General features: G+C 27.7%; 1 protein-coding gene across 1 annotated transcript in view; it reads left to right on the plus strand.

Annotated features, from left to right (window-relative positions):
* The first annotated feature begins 987 nt into the window (after positions 1-987).
* LOC107444320 (cell adhesion molecule Dscam1-like) overlaps positions 988-18037 on the plus strand; it is a 230960-nt gene continuing 213910 nt past the window's right edge. Inside the window, exon 1 of the mRNA XM_087158837.1 lies at positions 988-1487. Coding sequence (XP_087014963.1) covers positions 1424-1487 — 64 coding nt within the window. The 5' untranslated portion in view covers positions 988-1423. The remainder of the gene's footprint in view (positions 1488-18037) is intronic.

The following is an 18037-nucleotide window of genomic DNA, read 5'->3' on the forward strand; positions in this document are numbered from 1 at the left end:
AATTAGACGATATAATATATAAAAATATAATATTTATTATATCAAGCATTATATTAGTATATTATAATAATTAGATCAAATTATTAAACGCACTGTAGTTTTTTAATAATGACATGATTTGCACTAGTTTATATGGGATATTTTATATTTAAACATACATGTAATGGGGTTTTTATTCAGGAGATTTTTTATATACTTCCCATTTGTATTTATTTGTAACATATTGCATGACAATGTTAACCAATTGATACAGGAGCGTACACAAATGCAAACCGGTTTCATCTGAGTAAAAACAAAACAGCTGTATAGTATCACCTGATAGTTATAATCTTGCATATATTCTTATCATGCGTCGAACACTATGGCCAGGGACAGTGTATAAGATTTTCTTACATGAACTTATAATTCGGCCTTTTCTTAATACTTTGTAAAATTAACTGAATAAAACAAATGTAATTGGGATCATCAATAGATTTTTGAGAGCAACAAGATACATAAACCACTCAAATTCGACATTAAATATTTAGTTTCAATTCTTTATTTAATTTTATAAATATCTTTTTAAATATTAAACATTTCTGGAAATCACCATAACTTAAACAAATTTTAATTATGATTTCCATAATATATATATATATATATATATATATATGTCTACACAGCTTTTAATTACATTCAGATAAGCTAAAACCCAGAAACGTTTATAAATTAGCATCAGAATACATTCATTAGTGCTTTACATTTCGTAACAAACTAATTATAATTTTAATTAAACATTCAGATGTTTGCTTTTGTCGGAGGCAAATATTTTCTCCATATTCAATTAACTTTTATCTCCAAAAGTAACAAAAGCATCCATCTTCGCGCCGGAACTCGGGAAACAAAAGCTAAAACTGAAAGTTAAATAAAAGTTCTACATCCGATGAAGAATCGGACTTTCCTCACCTCTGCGGTAGGAAATAGGGCGCATGCGCAGAATTCCCCCCTAACAGGATCGAGTGGAGTTTTCGGGACTCCAGTCGTTTCCTCAACTCCAAAGGGGGCGAAGTGCCAAGTTTTTTTCCCCGCCAAACTCACCTCTTAGCACAAGAAACAATTTCACTTGATCTCACGTGTTTGCCTGGTTTAACTTGTTGCGTACTTGGCGACTTATTTTTTTTTCTTTCGCCAAGGAACACATAAGAACATTTGATGGATTAATGTTTTCAAATAAAAAAAAAGACAAATTTTAAGAACTGTTTATAGAGATTTCGCATCGCGTTGCACACGCGTATGAAATGTAATTAAATTATATAAAAAGACAAGATGACAAAAATACCATTTGAAGTTTTTGACGTGGATGTTTATTTCAGTTTTTCTTGCACAAAAAATTGAAGCCAAAAGTAACATTTGACAAAGTTTAGGATTTTAATTTTGTCCAATAATGTGGATACGAGCTGTTGCATACACTATCTTTCTGTTAGGTATATGCTGTCGTAACTATAATGGTAAGTATTACTTTTATATTTTAATATAAATAATATATAAATAAAAATAATATATAAATATAAATAATATATAAATATAAATATATAAATATAAATAATATATAAATATAAATAATATATAAATATAAATAATATGTAAATATAAATATATAAATATAAATAACGCATGTTAAAGTATACTAAATGTAGGCTAAAAAAATCTGCAAAGAAGTTATTATATTATTTTCATGTCCTTAAAAGAAAAAAAACGATCTAGTAAAATTTTAGTGACTCCGAAACTCGTAATGTGAGATTAAAATATGACAAACCAGCAGTCTAAGATCTAGATGAAAGAATTTATAATAGTAAAGGTTTAGATCTAAAATATTATAAATAAAATAAACTAATAAAAACCTTTTTATTTAATTCCGTAATATTATAATTCTAATTAAATTATTATTACGAAAGCCATTGTTCGAATAACTTAAATTATGACATTCGTATCATAAATACGCATTTATTAACCTAAAAAATATCTATTATCAATAAATTTTTCACATATGAAACGTTTTCTGAATTTCACTTTTTAATTTTGAAACTGATGCCTTCATAATTTATTAAATGATTATTTCTGTTTGCCTTAATTTTTCTTTAGTTATAATGAATACACTTTATACTATATACAAAACTAAATACAAAACGAACAAAAGATAAATATTGCAAAAAAAAAAATGATAAAACTAAGAGGCTTAACCCCCTGCTCTCAGCCAGTCTCTAATCCTTACGATTGCTTAACAATCGCTTTTGTACCTTAAAGCATAACAGATTTATAAATCAACATTGTTGAAAATTATCAAACAGTAATCAATAATAAAAATTTATGAATCAAAATAATAAATTCATAAACAAATTTATAACTACCCAATTAAAACATCCCAAAATGTTTTATTCCTTTAACCGAGATTTAGTTCAACGAACGCCGTTCTCACATCTGTTGGGTCGAAATTTGAAATTAACTTTGAATTTAACAAAACAAAAAAAAAACACTCTGCTCAATTATCTTAACAACTTTGTCTCTCAACTTGTTGCTTAAATTTTTATTTAAATTTCTGTAAGTTTGAAAACTCGTTAGATGTTATTCTTCAAAGTGACTATTTATTGGTAATGCAAAATATCAATTAACTTCTTTTAGTTCATTTCAAATTTAAATATATGATTCGTAATAATTATTTTAATTGCATGCGCTAATTGTGTACAGTTTTCACAAAATGTATACTAAAAGTAAGTAAAGTTAATCATGAATTAAATTTAATTTCTTTACTGTTTAATGAGTTTATCGCGAAATGTTGTCAGGAATGTAATAAAGTTAAATAACTTTTTGATATAAAAAAAAAAGAATATAGTTACTCTTCATTGTAATAAAGTAACATTAATTTCAATTGTATGACTTTTAGTTAGAATAAAATTGTCGAAAAATGTAATACATCATTTTAATAAAAATATAACAGTCGTAGCTGGAATGACAAAATAAGTTAAATATAAATAGTCAAATAATTAGAAATAATTAAAAATATGCTTTAACGAAAGCATATTAAATATCTTTATAAACGAAATAGAACTCATTAAAAACAGATTTAAATAAGAACTAACAAATTACTGATGAATACTGTCATAATTTTATTACATTAATTTTGGTGGCGTTATAATATTTTCGAAATTTTCTTGTTTATTAGAAACCAATCGCACGATTTTTTTATCCAGTAACAAATCATAGACCAGCAAGAGCAACATCTTTAGAACATGCTATTTTTATGCTATATAAATAAATACCACAGGGAGTGAACAAAACAATGGATTACAATTTTTTATATATCTCCAGATATGATCAACGAATTATTTTATAACTTCGGAAGTGATTGGATCAGGCAATTTTTCACGTATATCAATGAAGTTTAAAGCTTTTAGTGGTTTGAAGGACCAACAATAAATTACAAACGGAAAATAATATTTCTGGACACTCTATACGAAAAAATGTAGCAATTGATTTGTAATTTGTTACAGCTATTTTGGTCACTATGTGAGATAAATACACAAAATGTCGTTAGTCTAGCCCAGAGGTCGCCAAAGTGGTCTATATAGACCCCCAGGGGTCTATTTAACATTAGCGGGGGTCGATCTGAGCCAGGGGGTCGAATGGGGGTCGATCTGAACCGGAAGGGTCAATTGGTCGAAGGATTATCAGTATTTTTTAGATATGTGACAATTAGAATTAAAAGAAGAAGACTTGGAAATATATACAGGTAATCTTCAAAAATTTAGCGACGATTTTAAACTGCGTTTTGTTGATTTGGAAAACATTGACATCCCTGATTGGATCATTGTGCCATTTTCTGCTCAAATTGAAAACGTGGACATCAGCCTGCAAGATGAGCTTGCTGAATTATTATGGGGATTTGAAGCAAAGACGCTTTTTAAAAATTTAACAATAAGCAAATTTTGGACGAATATAAATATAATGCAAAAATGTGTAAGACTTTACGAAATAGCTCAGCCATTTATGATAGCATTTCAAAGTTCCTATATGGTTGAAGCCGGTTTCAGTCACGTAAATTCAATCTTAACTAAGAACAGAAATAAATTAAATGTGGAGTTTCGAGGGGATTTAAGATTAAAATTGACCAATCTTGAACCCAATATAACAAACCTTGCAAAAAAAAAAAAAAAAAAAAAAAAAAAAACACCAGGCATTGATTAAGAAGCAATAAATCCGTAGTTACTTTACTTATTATTTCTACTTACTTATAATTACTTATTATTTCATAAATATTAAGGTATTTATATTTCAACATTAATATATTTTTCATAAAACTATTGTTACACTATGTACTATTAGTTTAATAAATGTTCAAAATCATAAAATAAATGTACAAACACAGTATCTAATAGAGTTTTATTTTAATTAGCAGAAAATTACTTTTATGGGGGTCGATGGAGATTTCGAAAAATTATGTAGGGGTCGATGATCAAAAAAGTTTGGCAACCCCTGGTCTAGCCTAAATATTAATAGAAATACGGACATTTTTTGAGAAAAACTATTAAAATTTTCAGTGCAATGTAAAATTATAAAATCCTCGCTTTAAAATATGAGAAAAATTTGATTCAAAATGAGCATGATATGAGTAATAAAAGTAGTTCTTTAATACTGCGCATGAGTGAAATTTTTTTTTAATTTTGTAGCGAATCGTATTTGGCAACTAATGAAAAAAAGTCCGATTTAAATATCTTAAAAATTTGAAAAGCTTAAAGCTATTTTCAAAGTAGTTTTCGTACTATTTAAAAAAAGCTCAAAATTTTTCTCAAAATATTATTTTGCGTCATAAGACAGAATTTAATAATAAACGATAATACCTTACCATAAACGTTATTTAATAATAAAATAAATCTTGTTTAATAGTGGAAAATGAAATCTGTGGAATACCCCTCATCATTTTCAGCATTTTTTTAAAAAATGCGAAAACTACTTAGAATTTGCTGAAACACTTCAAATTTTTAAGATATTCAAATTTGATTTTCTTTAGTTGCCAGATACAATTCACTACAAAATTAAAAGAAAAATAATAAATTTTTCCCAGCATAAAAGAACTATGTTAATTACTTACATTTTGTGCTGTTTTAAACGAAATTTTTTCAAATGTAAAAAAAAAACCAATTTGTAATTAATTTTCAATTGGTTTAAATATTTTATTTAACTTTTTTGAATATTCTTACGAAAAACTGACTGCATATTATAATCAACATAACTGTCTCAAATTGCAAATCTCTTATTACAGTTGTTGGCACAGGGTGTCCAAAAACATCATTTTCAGTTTGCAGTTTATTATCTGTCCCTGAAACCTCTAAAAGCTTAAAACTTAACTGATATGCATGAGAAACCGCATAATTTAAACATTTCTGAAGATATGTAAGAATTTGTCAAGTACTTCTGGAGAAATACACATAAAATGTATTAGTACAGAAATTTTATCCATTATTTTGTCCACTCCCTGTATTTTACAATGTTATTCGAATCCATGTAGTAGTTACGTATTAATACAAATAGTTAAGTGTAATCTGCCAACAAATTTCCTCACAATTTTATTTATTTAGAGTTTTTCCGTTCTTTCAAAGGAATAGTAATAAAATATCTAATTGCGTTAATCTAAATTTTAAAAAAAACACTTAAAATGTATAAATATATTTTTGAGGACAGTAAAAATGTAATTTTTATGAATGATATCATTTTGACTTCCACGAATTGGTGTGCCTTTCACTTTATTGTCCCAAAATCATTAACGATTAGAAAATTTTAATTTAGTGGATTAATTAATTTTCAGTGGATTTAGTGGAAAATTTTAATTAATTAGTTAAAATAACGATTAGAAAATTTTAATTTTAATTAGTATTAAATTTTAATTTTATTTATTTAGATTTCTTCCTTTCTTTAAAAGGAATAGTAATAAAAATTTTGAGGACAGTAAAAATGTAATTTTTATGAATGATATCATTTTGACTTCCACGAATTGGTGTGCCTTTCACTTTATTGTCCCAAAATCATTAACGATTAGAAAATTTTAATTTAGTGGATTAATTAATTTTTAGTGGATTTAGTGGAAAATTTTAATTTTATTTATTTAGATTTCTTCCTTTCTTTTAAAGGAATAGTAATAAAAATATAAAATATCTAATTGCGTTAATCTAAATTTAAAAAAAAAAGCACTTAAAATGTATAAATACATTTTTGAGGACAGTAAAAATGTAATTTTTATGAATGATATCATTTTGACTTCCACGAATTGGTGTGCCTTTCACTTTATTGTCCCAAAATCATTAACGATTAGAAAATTTTAATTTAGTGGATTAATTAATTTTTAGTGGATTTAGTGGAAAATTTTAATTAATTAATCAAAATAACGATTAGAAAATTTTAATTTTAATTAGTATTAAATTTTAATTTTATTTATTTAGATTTCTTCCTTTCTTTTAAAGGAATAGTAATAAAAATATAAAATATCTAATTGCGTTAATCTAAATTTAAAAAAAAGCACTTAAAATGTATAAATACATTTTTGAGGACAGTAAAAATGTGATTTTTATGAATGATATAATTTTGACTTCCGCGAATTGGTGACCATTTCTCTTCATTATCCCAAAATCATTAACGATTAGAAAATTCTTAAACTTTAACGCTTTGTAAACAGCAGAGGCAATTCTTGTATGAAAATTTTAGAAAGGGGGCATGGATTTTTTTAAATTAATCAATTCTTAATAGATTTAAACATTAAATAATCATAGCTCAAAAAGAAGTACACAGTAAATTGTTTAGGGTAGTCTTTAAGAGAAATTTTCTGTATTTAACGGAGGAGATGAGATCACATGTAATTAGAAACTTTCGCGAGGTATGACGTAAACAGTAATTTACTCAAAACACATTGTGAAACATGGCCAAGTTAAAATTGTGATATTATCTATTCTTAAACTTAAGAATAAGCCACGGCAAACTTTCCTCTTTATAGTCACTTTTTTCTGAAAGATTAAAATTTAATTAAACACAATTCCAATTAGGAAGGTTAATTTTAATTTAATTAAATCTACGTACATTCTAATTTCAGGAAATGTGATGAAAAAATGAAAAAAAGTGTGATATTTCTTAGTTTAATCTTAACTTGTCTTTTTGAAGTTATACTTCTTATGCGATTTCCAACAAGGTTGCGTTAAACGTTTAACGCTACATTTTTATTGGCTGGGAAATCACGTCGTAGGATCCAGTTATCCCTCATTCATTTCCATATTGTTTTGGTTCTCACTGGCATAAAAATAATAAAAGTCATAAAAGTATTGTTTTTCAATAAATATTTAGTTTGATTTGTTACACATATAATTTAATGGGATAGTATTTTTATTTTCAAATTTAGTGGATAACAATTGTAAAAAATGAGTGAAAACAATCCCACGGACAATGCGACGGATTTAAGGTTATGTCAAGGTACGTCTCTTGTGAATATCAATTGATTGTTTCTCTTCTGAAATTACATTATGACGCATTCACATGCATTATTAATACAAATACATTTTCCATGGTGAGACGATGAGGCAACCACAAGCACTTCCACTGGTTCAAGAGGTCCACGAGGGAAAAATGCACAATATTACCGTCATTATAGAGCGCGGAAGCGAGCGGAGCCGGAAAAAGAGTCGTTGAATAGAACTAGTGATCCTTCTACGACTGCTGATTCTTCTACAATTAACGTCGCAGGTTACGAAGTTTAACTTCTTCCGCACGGAGGGACTCCACGCACTATTTTTTTAATTCTTTCTTTTACAAATATTTACTTTATTTTCTAATTCTTTCTAACTTCTTCATTGTATTTACTTCATAAATTAATTAATTTACTAGATAATTTTCAAATTTAGTTCTGTAATTGAAAAATAATACAAAATCAAAAATCTAAGCTTGTAATTCGTATTATCTCCGTTTTGTCCATAGTGCCCAAAACGTTATAAGAGTTTTCAAAAATTTGTTTCGTTAATTTTTGTCTGGAAAATTCTATAAAAATCAGATTCCTCATAATGCATTAATAACAAAGAGTTACATGTGTGTAAATAATCGCAAGAAATTGAAGCAGTAAGATTGAAAATTTCATTCGCTTCTAAAATATATAAAAAGGAATTAACGATCAATTTGTTTCAAGCGCTTTAAAAACAGGCGCCCGATTTCAAAACCTAACAGACGTAAATGTGAAAAGATGAAACAAAAGTGATTTGAAATATAAAACGTAAGATTGCCAACAAAAAATGGAAAAATAAAGATGAGAAACAAAACTGGAAAAACAAAATTAAATTAAAAAACAAAAATAAATTAACAGTATAAATTTTATAGTAAAACCGCAGTTTCTCTCTCGATTTCTGTAGTTTTTCTAGTTTTGTTTCTCATCTTCATTTCCCTATTTTTCGTTGGCAACCTTACGTTTTATATTTCAAATCACTTTAGCTTCATCTCATTCATGTTTGGCAAGTCTTGAAAATAGGTGCCTATTTTTGAAGCTCTTGAACCATGTTAACTATTATTTCCTTTTTATATATATTTGAAGCGAATGAAGTTTTTAATCAGGTAAAGACTTACATGGTTAATTTATAATTTAACCTTATTCTTAGGTATGGAATGTTCGTAAAATAAAAAAAAGCAGTTTCACGATGTGAAATAAGTTATAAGTTACAGTTTTGATCCTTTTCATGCATTTTGTGCAATCTGGTCTTCTAAATGCTAAATTTTCAAAACTTATTTTACAATCAAATAAAATTATTTAGAGCACATTTTATTGAAAGGAGCCAAAAATCATATGCCACAACCAAAATTAAATAGTAATAAATAAAAAATGCTTGGAACGGATTTTATTCTTTAAAAATTACCAGAATATTAAACTTAATTAATGTCGATCAAATTTTACCTAGGTGCTTAGAAATTTATATTTGAAACAAATCAGAATATAAATTTCCAGCTCATAATATACAGTAAGTTTTATTCCTCCTTCAAATGCAATAAATAAGTAAATAAAATGGTATTAAAAATAATTGGCATTAAATTTTTTTTTAATTATATGAAAATTCTTTGGTATTAAATATTTCTGTTAGCATTAAGTTTAAAATAAACTGTAAAATCGAAAATAAATTATAAATTAATTTGAAAATTAATTATAAAACAATTTGAAGATTAATTATAAATTAATTTGAAAATTAATTATAAATTAATTTGAAAATTAATTATAAATTAATTTGAAAATTAATTATAAATTAATTTGAAAATTAATTATAAATTAATTTGAAAATTAATTATAAATTAATTTGAATATTAATTATAAATTATTTTAAAAATTAATTATAATTAAATTAAATTATTACACTCATATTTATTAATCATTATAAAAATCATTATAATGAAAAATATATTAAATTAAGCATTATCAAAGTGCGCATAAATTAAACTTAGTGATTTTCGAATTCCAGACATTTTTGAAACTGAATCATTTTAAAAAAGAAACTAAAACTGATGATTCTTTATTCTTGCATGTTTCATTAATATGTTTTAATAGTCAGTCAAAATGGTCAGAATAGTCTGCCAGAATCTGATAAAAATCAGATGTGGGATATTATAAGTCATCATAAAACTAAAATAATACATTATCAGGTAACATACCGGTCAAATTTACGTAATTGATTTTTTTTTACCACCACGTGCAAACTTATTATGCTTTAAACATCAAGTCTCAAAACATTTTTCACAGATTTACTTTGTCTATGACAAGTGGTTAAGCTTCAATAATTAATTTTATAAAGTTTGTTACAGACCAGCCAACATGAAAAAAATACTCTCAGTTCTGAAATCGAAATCAATCTTCAGAAGTACTCGTTCATCGTTTTTTCAGTACTCGTTTTTTAAAAAAATAATTTTTCTCACATACTGAACCATAAAAGAAATAGTGAAAAGTGGTTGTATTATATGAAAAGTAATTTTAAAAATGATTTTCTTTGGTAACAAACCTCACAGTAGAATCCATAGTACTGCGTACTTCTCTTGAAAAGCACAAAAAAATTAATTTGTACCAAGAAATTTGAAAAACAAATATTCAAAGATAACTTATAGATCTATTATGAAATATTTTTTAAAAAAAAACATAAGTGCCTTGAAGTTCGAAAATATTCGAAATTGGTAAAATGTAAAAATGAAATTTGATTTTGTCGCTTCGGCAGTGTATTTTCTTGGAAAAAATAAAGTGTAATTTCTTAGAAAAATAAAGCGCTTCACAAATTATTATAATTTTACACATAATAATTTGAAATCCTACTATATCCTACTACTCCTACTATACTACTCATATACTACTAATCCTACTATACTACTATTCCTAATATAAAGAGATACAAGATATTGACAAGAATGATTTTTTGTATCGTTTAATTATTAATAAAATTTATTTTAAGGTTTGAGCTATAAATCAATATAGAAAGATTCATATTAAATTAATTTAATTTATGTAATTTACTTTTTTTCATTTACTTTAAAAACAACTAACGTGTACATTCTCTTTTTTATAAACGTCATAAATATTACATTCTATTTGATTTTCTAGACCTTACAAATGAAAATTGTTACAGTAAAATAAAATTTTCTTTTAATATTAAAACTTCGAACGTACATAAAAGTAAACAGTTCTCATCTTATTTAGAATTCAGAAACTTTTTTAATCTGCTTAGAGCACTCAAAAATTTTTCTTTGATGAAATCTAGAAAATGTTTCAGTTGGAATGTAACAGCATGAAAAATATTTCAACTTCTGCACCAGCGAAATATTTTATCTGTGGTTTAAAATAGCAATTTAAAGCATATTAATAGCTTAGGTAAAAATTGAGAAGTAATTGTAATTTTATTAAGTATTATTACAATTACTTCTCAATTTTTACTTCTCAATTATTATATATCTCAAATATTTTCGCTTCTCAATTATTATGTATCTCAATTATTTTTACTTCTCAATTATTATATATCTCAATTATTTTTTCTTCTTAATTATTATATTATAGCAATATTTACTTTTAATTTTTACTATTTAATATTTACTATTTTTCAATTCTTACTATTGTAATTCTATTAAACATTATTAATAAAGCAGCGATGGCTCAGGGGATAGAGCGTTCGCCTTCCAATGAGACGAACAGGGTTCGAATCCCAGTCAATACGAATTCCGCATCCGGCTTGCATCGACCACAGTGCTGGCATGAAATATCCTTAGTGGTAGGCGGATTGTGGGTTAGAGTCCCCTTGTCGTCAGGCTAATCGTGGTAGGTTCTCGTGGTTTTCCTCTCCATGTAACACAAAGGCGGTTAGCTCCATCAAAAAGTCCTCCACGAAGGCAAATTTTCTCCCAATACTCGATCCAGGAGTTCCCTTGTCTTCTGGACTGGGTTCAAAATTACAAGGGTACGGAGTTGAACATTAGTAGTCATAAACCCTTAAAATTGGGTCGGCTATTCAACGACGGGTTATAAAATGTAAAACATTATTAATAAATCCGCATGTTTTAACATAATAAATATATTTTTTGAATTATTTTTAACTATGCAAAATGTTTTCCTTAGCAGGCTTTAATGCTATTCATTTATGCTTTTTTATATGTCTTTTTATATAATATATCTTCCTATAACATGGACTATTCTGATAAAATATTCGTTTCTTAAAGGAACACTGTAATTAAACTGCAATTTTCTAAAATCTTTTTATTTTTAAAAAAAAGATTTTAGAAAATTGCTATAGAATTAAAGTTAATATCTCTAGTTGTCTTGAGTCTTAGTTCTTTTAGTTAATAATGCAATTTTAAAATAATTATATTTTAAAAAGAATTCTAATTAATATTAATATATATTCTTCAAAAAGCAAGGAAATAACGAGTAGAAAATATTTTAAAACTGATAAGAGGAATAATTTAAAAAATCACTCTTTTGTTTTGTTAAAAAGTCACAATTATTCAATTTGTAAGCAAATGAATTTTTATCTAAAGGTAATGCCTTTTTATTACGAATATAATTTCTTTTTTGTTGTTTTAAAATTCTGAATGCCACAATTAACTTTAAATTAACTTAAAATTAACGCTTATGGAAGCTTACTTTTTTTTAAAGTTTATGATATTGCTCATTGTGATTTAAAATAAACTTTTTCATTGTTCATCGCAATCTCTAAAAAAACATTAAGTTTATAATATTTATCATCGTAATTTAAAAGAAATTTTTTTACCTCATGAAAATTTCACATTTTTATAACTAAACTACGGTTTTAGACAAAGGTGGTTTTATGATGAAGTTAATTATTTTAAAATTACTTTTTTTAATAAATTAAAGCATGCATGAAGTCCAAGGCAGAAGAACGGTTTATATGAATTTTTCAAAAAAAAAAAAAAAAAAAAAAAATGATGATTGCGCCTGTTATGTTTTGAAGAATTCTAAGATTAGACAATTCAACGTTTAAAATCGGTTCTCCCCACTATTTATTACACAGTGAAGATGAGCAGTACTGTGTTAAAGTCTTCCTGTTTGACAGTTAATGAATTGATTTAAAAAAATTAGAAGATAAAAAAGAAAACCACTCTAGAATATATAAAAATTTATCGTGTTTTCGTCGTTTTGGAAATTCCGTAATTTTATCCGACGTCCTTTGGCAGTGATTTCGGTAAATCTAACGATAAAAAATATGATTTAGTAATATGTGATAAAATTTGATTTAATCATGGTACTTTAGAGCATAAATTAAAATATTGATTCGGTTAAATGATTTGAGTTTATTACTTTATTATTGTTGTAATGAGAACTATAATTTCGAAAACCAGATTAAAAAGTCGCAGTGAGAACGAAAAAATTACTGAATGAGTGGTTTAAGTACCATATATTTTGGTTTTATTAACCAGAATTATGGTTTTATTTACCGTAAATGCCATTACTATTCAGATATAGTTTTACCAGAATTTTTTTCCCCATGAAGTATTTGATTAACCAAGACTTATTTAAGTATCGAAACAAAATTAAATTGCACATTAAATCTATTCCCGTATTTATAATACGCACGGCATAAAACTCATTTTAAAGTTGGTGACAAATTAGCGAAAGTTAAAATTGTTCTTGTTGTTTACGTATGCCTGTTTAGGCAGAGGGGGTGTGATTGCTCTTGTTTTCCGGTGGCGCCATCTATGTCCAAGAATTCGACTTCTGCCACACCATTCGACACACCCGTTTATAGGGCGGACCCATTCATACATCCATTCATTGATCCACAGATCGCAATTTTGACAAGAATCAGAGAGCGATCGATCTCCAATCCAGTACCCCCAGAGGTTTGATTTGTTATGGGAACATGGAGGACATTTGTGACTCGACAGATTTAACGTGCATCCGTCATTTTACTACACGGGGAGTCTTCGGCAGGCGGGGTTCGAACCCATGAACTCTCGGACATGTGCCCACCGCCAAGGCTATCCCGGCCTATTTAAAATTGTTCTTAAACGAATTTGAATTGAACCAAGTTGAAATAGACATAGTGTCTCGTTTACATTTGTACTGTGGCGTATCTACCACTACAAATATTAAATACCAAAATCACTAGTATGTAAGACATGTTGACTTGATTCTAGTATATTGAGGAACCTTTTGACAGATGAAGGCTGACATTGTCGAGAAATACAACCCCTCAATGGTGACTTGCGGACGTGATAAGAACTTGTCAACATTGATTGATGGTCCACATTAAACAGTTGATTTGCTCAAAAAAATACTGCTCGAGGAAAAGAAATATCCGATGATGTAAATAAAGTTTCCCGGTCACCAAACAAAATTGAAGAAAAAAAAGTAATGAGCGAAATGATATAAACAAAAACTAAGAAGAAAAAAATGAGCAAAATGCTATAAACGAAAAAAAAAATGAAAATATAATGAGCAAAATTGATATAAATTAAAATAAACCGCATAAATCAACTAGTGATATTCGTTCATCGAATTCTATCACAGATAACATTCTAGTAGGGGAATATTGTCGCGCAACTACCACTATAAATACAGTCGGACCCCGATTTAACGAACCCCTATTTAACGAATTTCGCGATTTAACGAATTTTTTTCCAACCCCAGCAAAAACAGAGTCAAAAACCCTTAATTAACGAATAATTAACGTCGAATTAACGAATTATTTCAGCATCCGGAAAAAATATTTTTCATTAATTTTGATCAGAAAAATATTGCATTTTTTTGTAATTAGCAGATTCTAAAGTGAAAAAAATCTTTCCTGGGAGGAATAAAACAGAAAAGTTCATATTCGTCTAAAACAAAAGAAAAGCCCGCAACAGGGAAAAACAAAATTCGTCGTGGGTAGGTGGGCAGAGTCAATAAGACATATTACACTTGCAAGGTCATTTTCCGGGGCTTCCGCATGGACTATGAGTCAAACAGGAAATTCCTTTCTTATCTTAGATAGTCGTTTGTAACTAGTAATTTTTAATAATACATATGTACAAAAAAAAATTTTTTTTGAATCCCGATTTTACGAATGACCCCGATTTAACGAATAAAATTTCCGGTCCCGATGAATTCGTTAAATCGAGGTCCGACTGTATTAAATACCAATTCACTAGTATATAAGACGCGTTAACTTAATTTTATCTTGAGTTAACTTTTGATAGATGAAGGTTGACATAGCCGGTAATTAAAAATCCCCTCAGTACTACATATGCAAATATAGCTTAGTTTGCAACAATTCATAATGATTATAAGATAAGTAACTTTTGCCGCAAATTATAATGTAAAATTCACTTGCTACCGTATACTTAAATTTTTACAAAGTTTTTTAATTTATGCCAGGAAAATAGTAAATACTAGCTACCACCAGTTCTAGTATATGTAATCTGATTTTTAAACTATCCACAGTGTGTAATGTTGGTGAGGGATTTGCGGGATAGCTTATCAGGATTCTCGTATTCTTCACTTATTTTTTTTATTTATTTTTACCATAAATTTTAAACGCCAAGAAATGAGTTTTCACGAAAAAGTACTGTTAATTTGAGTACCGGTACTTTTTACAGTGAATTATCAGGATTAGTTTTTACTGGCAAACAACGTTGGAGTTTTTGATGGGATTTATTTATAGACTAGATAGATAGAATCAAGTTAACATGTCTTATATACTAGTGATTTGGTATTTTAATATTTATAGTGGCAGTTACACCTCGTTACTCCAATTTCAGAATTTTATCTGTGATAGAATTCGATGAACGATTACCATTAGTTGATTTATGCTGTTTTTTTTATTTATATAATATCTGCTCATTATATATTTTTCTTCAATTTTTTTTATTATTTATACTTTTTCTTCTTCAGGTTTTATTTATTGGCCAGGAGACTTTAATTTACTTCACAGGATTTTCTTTTTCTTTTTTTAGCCCTATATTTTTAAGCAAATTAACTGTTAAATGGGTGATTCTTAGGAAACATGTCAATTTTTTATTTTTTTTATTTAAACGACTTAAAACTCCTCATGCACCACAAAGTATAGCATGAGGCTTACAGTTGTAAGTAGAAAACAAAAAGAAGAAAAAGTTACAAATTTACATTAAAAACAAAATTCCGCAAAGCCGCAAGACTTTCAATACTTTTGACCAGCTCTGATAAGACAGGTGGCCAACAAATAGAAAGACGTCTCAAATCAGTCTTTAAATTCATTCGGGCACTCGCATACAGACTACAATGAAGAAGAATATGTTCAGCATCTTCATCAGCACCATCGCAAGCACAAATTCCACTGGTCTGCAGATGGAAACGAAATAAATATCTCTTAAAATTTCCATGGTTTGTTAAAATTTGGGTCAATTTAAAATCAGTTGCAAAGAATTTACATTGCAAACGGTGAAAAATGGAACCTTTTCTTCCAAAGCGACCGAGGCGAAGCAAGAAATTCAGCATTCCAGTCCGCAATGATTTTATCTCTAGCGATGCGCTTCCAGTGAGAAGCTGGAACAGACACCCTTAAGTCTATTTCACCACACGTAGCTTCCCTAGCCAATTGGTCTGCTCTTTCATTGCCCAAAATACCGCTATGGCCACGAACGTAAGAAAAATGAATAGTTACGTTTTCAAGAGCGTTCAAAATTTCCACCACAAGCTTCTCAGTAGAAGTCGCGTCGCGCAAAAGAAAAAGTGAAGAAAGAGAATCTGTACAAATGAGATATTTAAAAATTTGGTTTTCACTAAAAGAATTTTGTATCCACTTAACAACCAGGTTTATACACAAAAGTTCAGCCTGGAAAACAGTACATTCATTATGTAGTCGGTGCTTGGCAGTAACCTTCTCTGTTCCATTTTCATAAATTACAAAAGCAAGACCAACCCTTCCATCAACCTTACTACCATCCGTAAAGCAGATAGTTTTATATTCCTGAAAAACATTATTTACATAAGGAATAATTATAACAGGTTTCCTGCATGTTGGGTGGGGCAAACATGAAATAGGAAGCTTCCCGTCCAGGGTTAGACAATCGTTGTCTTTTATCTTCTCCTTTAATTCAAGATTATTTAAGATAATTAAATCAATAGGCGGAAGACCAGCGATAACAAAGACCGCATCATAACTAACAGTTCTATATCCCCGAATAATACGTAGAAGAATTCTTCTTTGAGTTCTTCTAAGGATTCTAATATTTATCTTCTTTCTCAAAGAGTTTCCCCAAGATCCTGAAGCATATGAAATAAGTGGTACAATACCTTGATTATATATTAATTTAAGAACATAACATGTCAATTTGGAGAAAAATTTTTTCTTCAAATTTAAAATCTTCAAAATTATCTAAATTTGTTTTGTATATTTATTCAGTTACACTTGTTAATATCTTACAGACAGCAGTGTAGTTTATTGACATTTGTTCAAGAAAAAAAATTAAACAAAAATTTACCAAATTTTGAATGCCAGGAAAATAACATATTAGCTTAGAAGTTAAGAAAACAGTCATTCTAAGCTAATAGTAAGTAACTCAACTTGAAACTTAAAAAGACTAAAATTAATTTTAATTTTTTATGTTAATAAATTCCAAAAATAATTATTGTGAACAATTTGAACATATGAACATTTTAAACTTTGAACATTATTTGAACATTGTGAACAATTTCTTCTCGGCATCTCGTTTTTTTCCTCAGTTCATTTTTCCTTGTTTGTTTTTAGTTCCCATATTTTAAAATAACCCAGTAAAATTATTTTATAATAATTTAAATCGGAAATTTTTTTTATTATATTATGTAAATTTAAAATATTTCAGATCAATCTATTTTGCATCTTTATTACATTCTTTAATTTATACACTCAAGTAGAGTTTAAAGACTAGTACAGAATTAAATTGTACAGTGGTGTCCTTAGCTTATCCTTTGTACTTTAATTATCTGTGTTTCGAAAAAAAAACCTAAAGCCTTTGCGTTAGGTGGACCATGAATTGTTTAAATTAACTCTTTTATCCACTGTAGAAAGAATCAAAAAATTTTTTGTTGTTGATGTGTACAGAATAAATTTTGTATAATATTCAATCATTAAACAAATAAATAACTTTGATCAATCTTAACTTTGAACAATCTTACATAACCTGGGTATTAGGATAATATTTGCTTTTCCTCTCTACATTAGACTGTTTAAAGAATCATGAGTTCATATCACGTCCGGGTCACCATTGAAGGGCTTTAATTATCGACTATGTCAACCTGCATCTATCAAAAGGTACATCAAGATAGAATCGAGTTAACATGTCTTATATACTAGTGATTTGGTATTTTAATATTTATAGTGGCAGTTACACCACACTTCCTCCAACGACCTAAATTTTAGACAGGCATTTCGCAATAAAAATATCTCAGTATATATACAAGAAAAAGAACTGCAAGACCTATAGAAATAACTTATCTCAGGTACAATTTCAAAATTCTGCTTCGCACAACTCTGTCTAAAATTTTTTTTTAAAAAAAAAGTCG

This window comes from Parasteatoda tepidariorum, chromosome 3 (genome assembly GCF_982258835.1).
Source record: "Parasteatoda tepidariorum strain Cologne lab strain chromosome 3, Ptep-v5.0, whole genome shotgun sequence".
Lineage (NCBI taxonomy): Eukaryota > Metazoa > Arthropoda > Arachnida > Araneae > Theridiidae > Parasteatoda > Parasteatoda tepidariorum.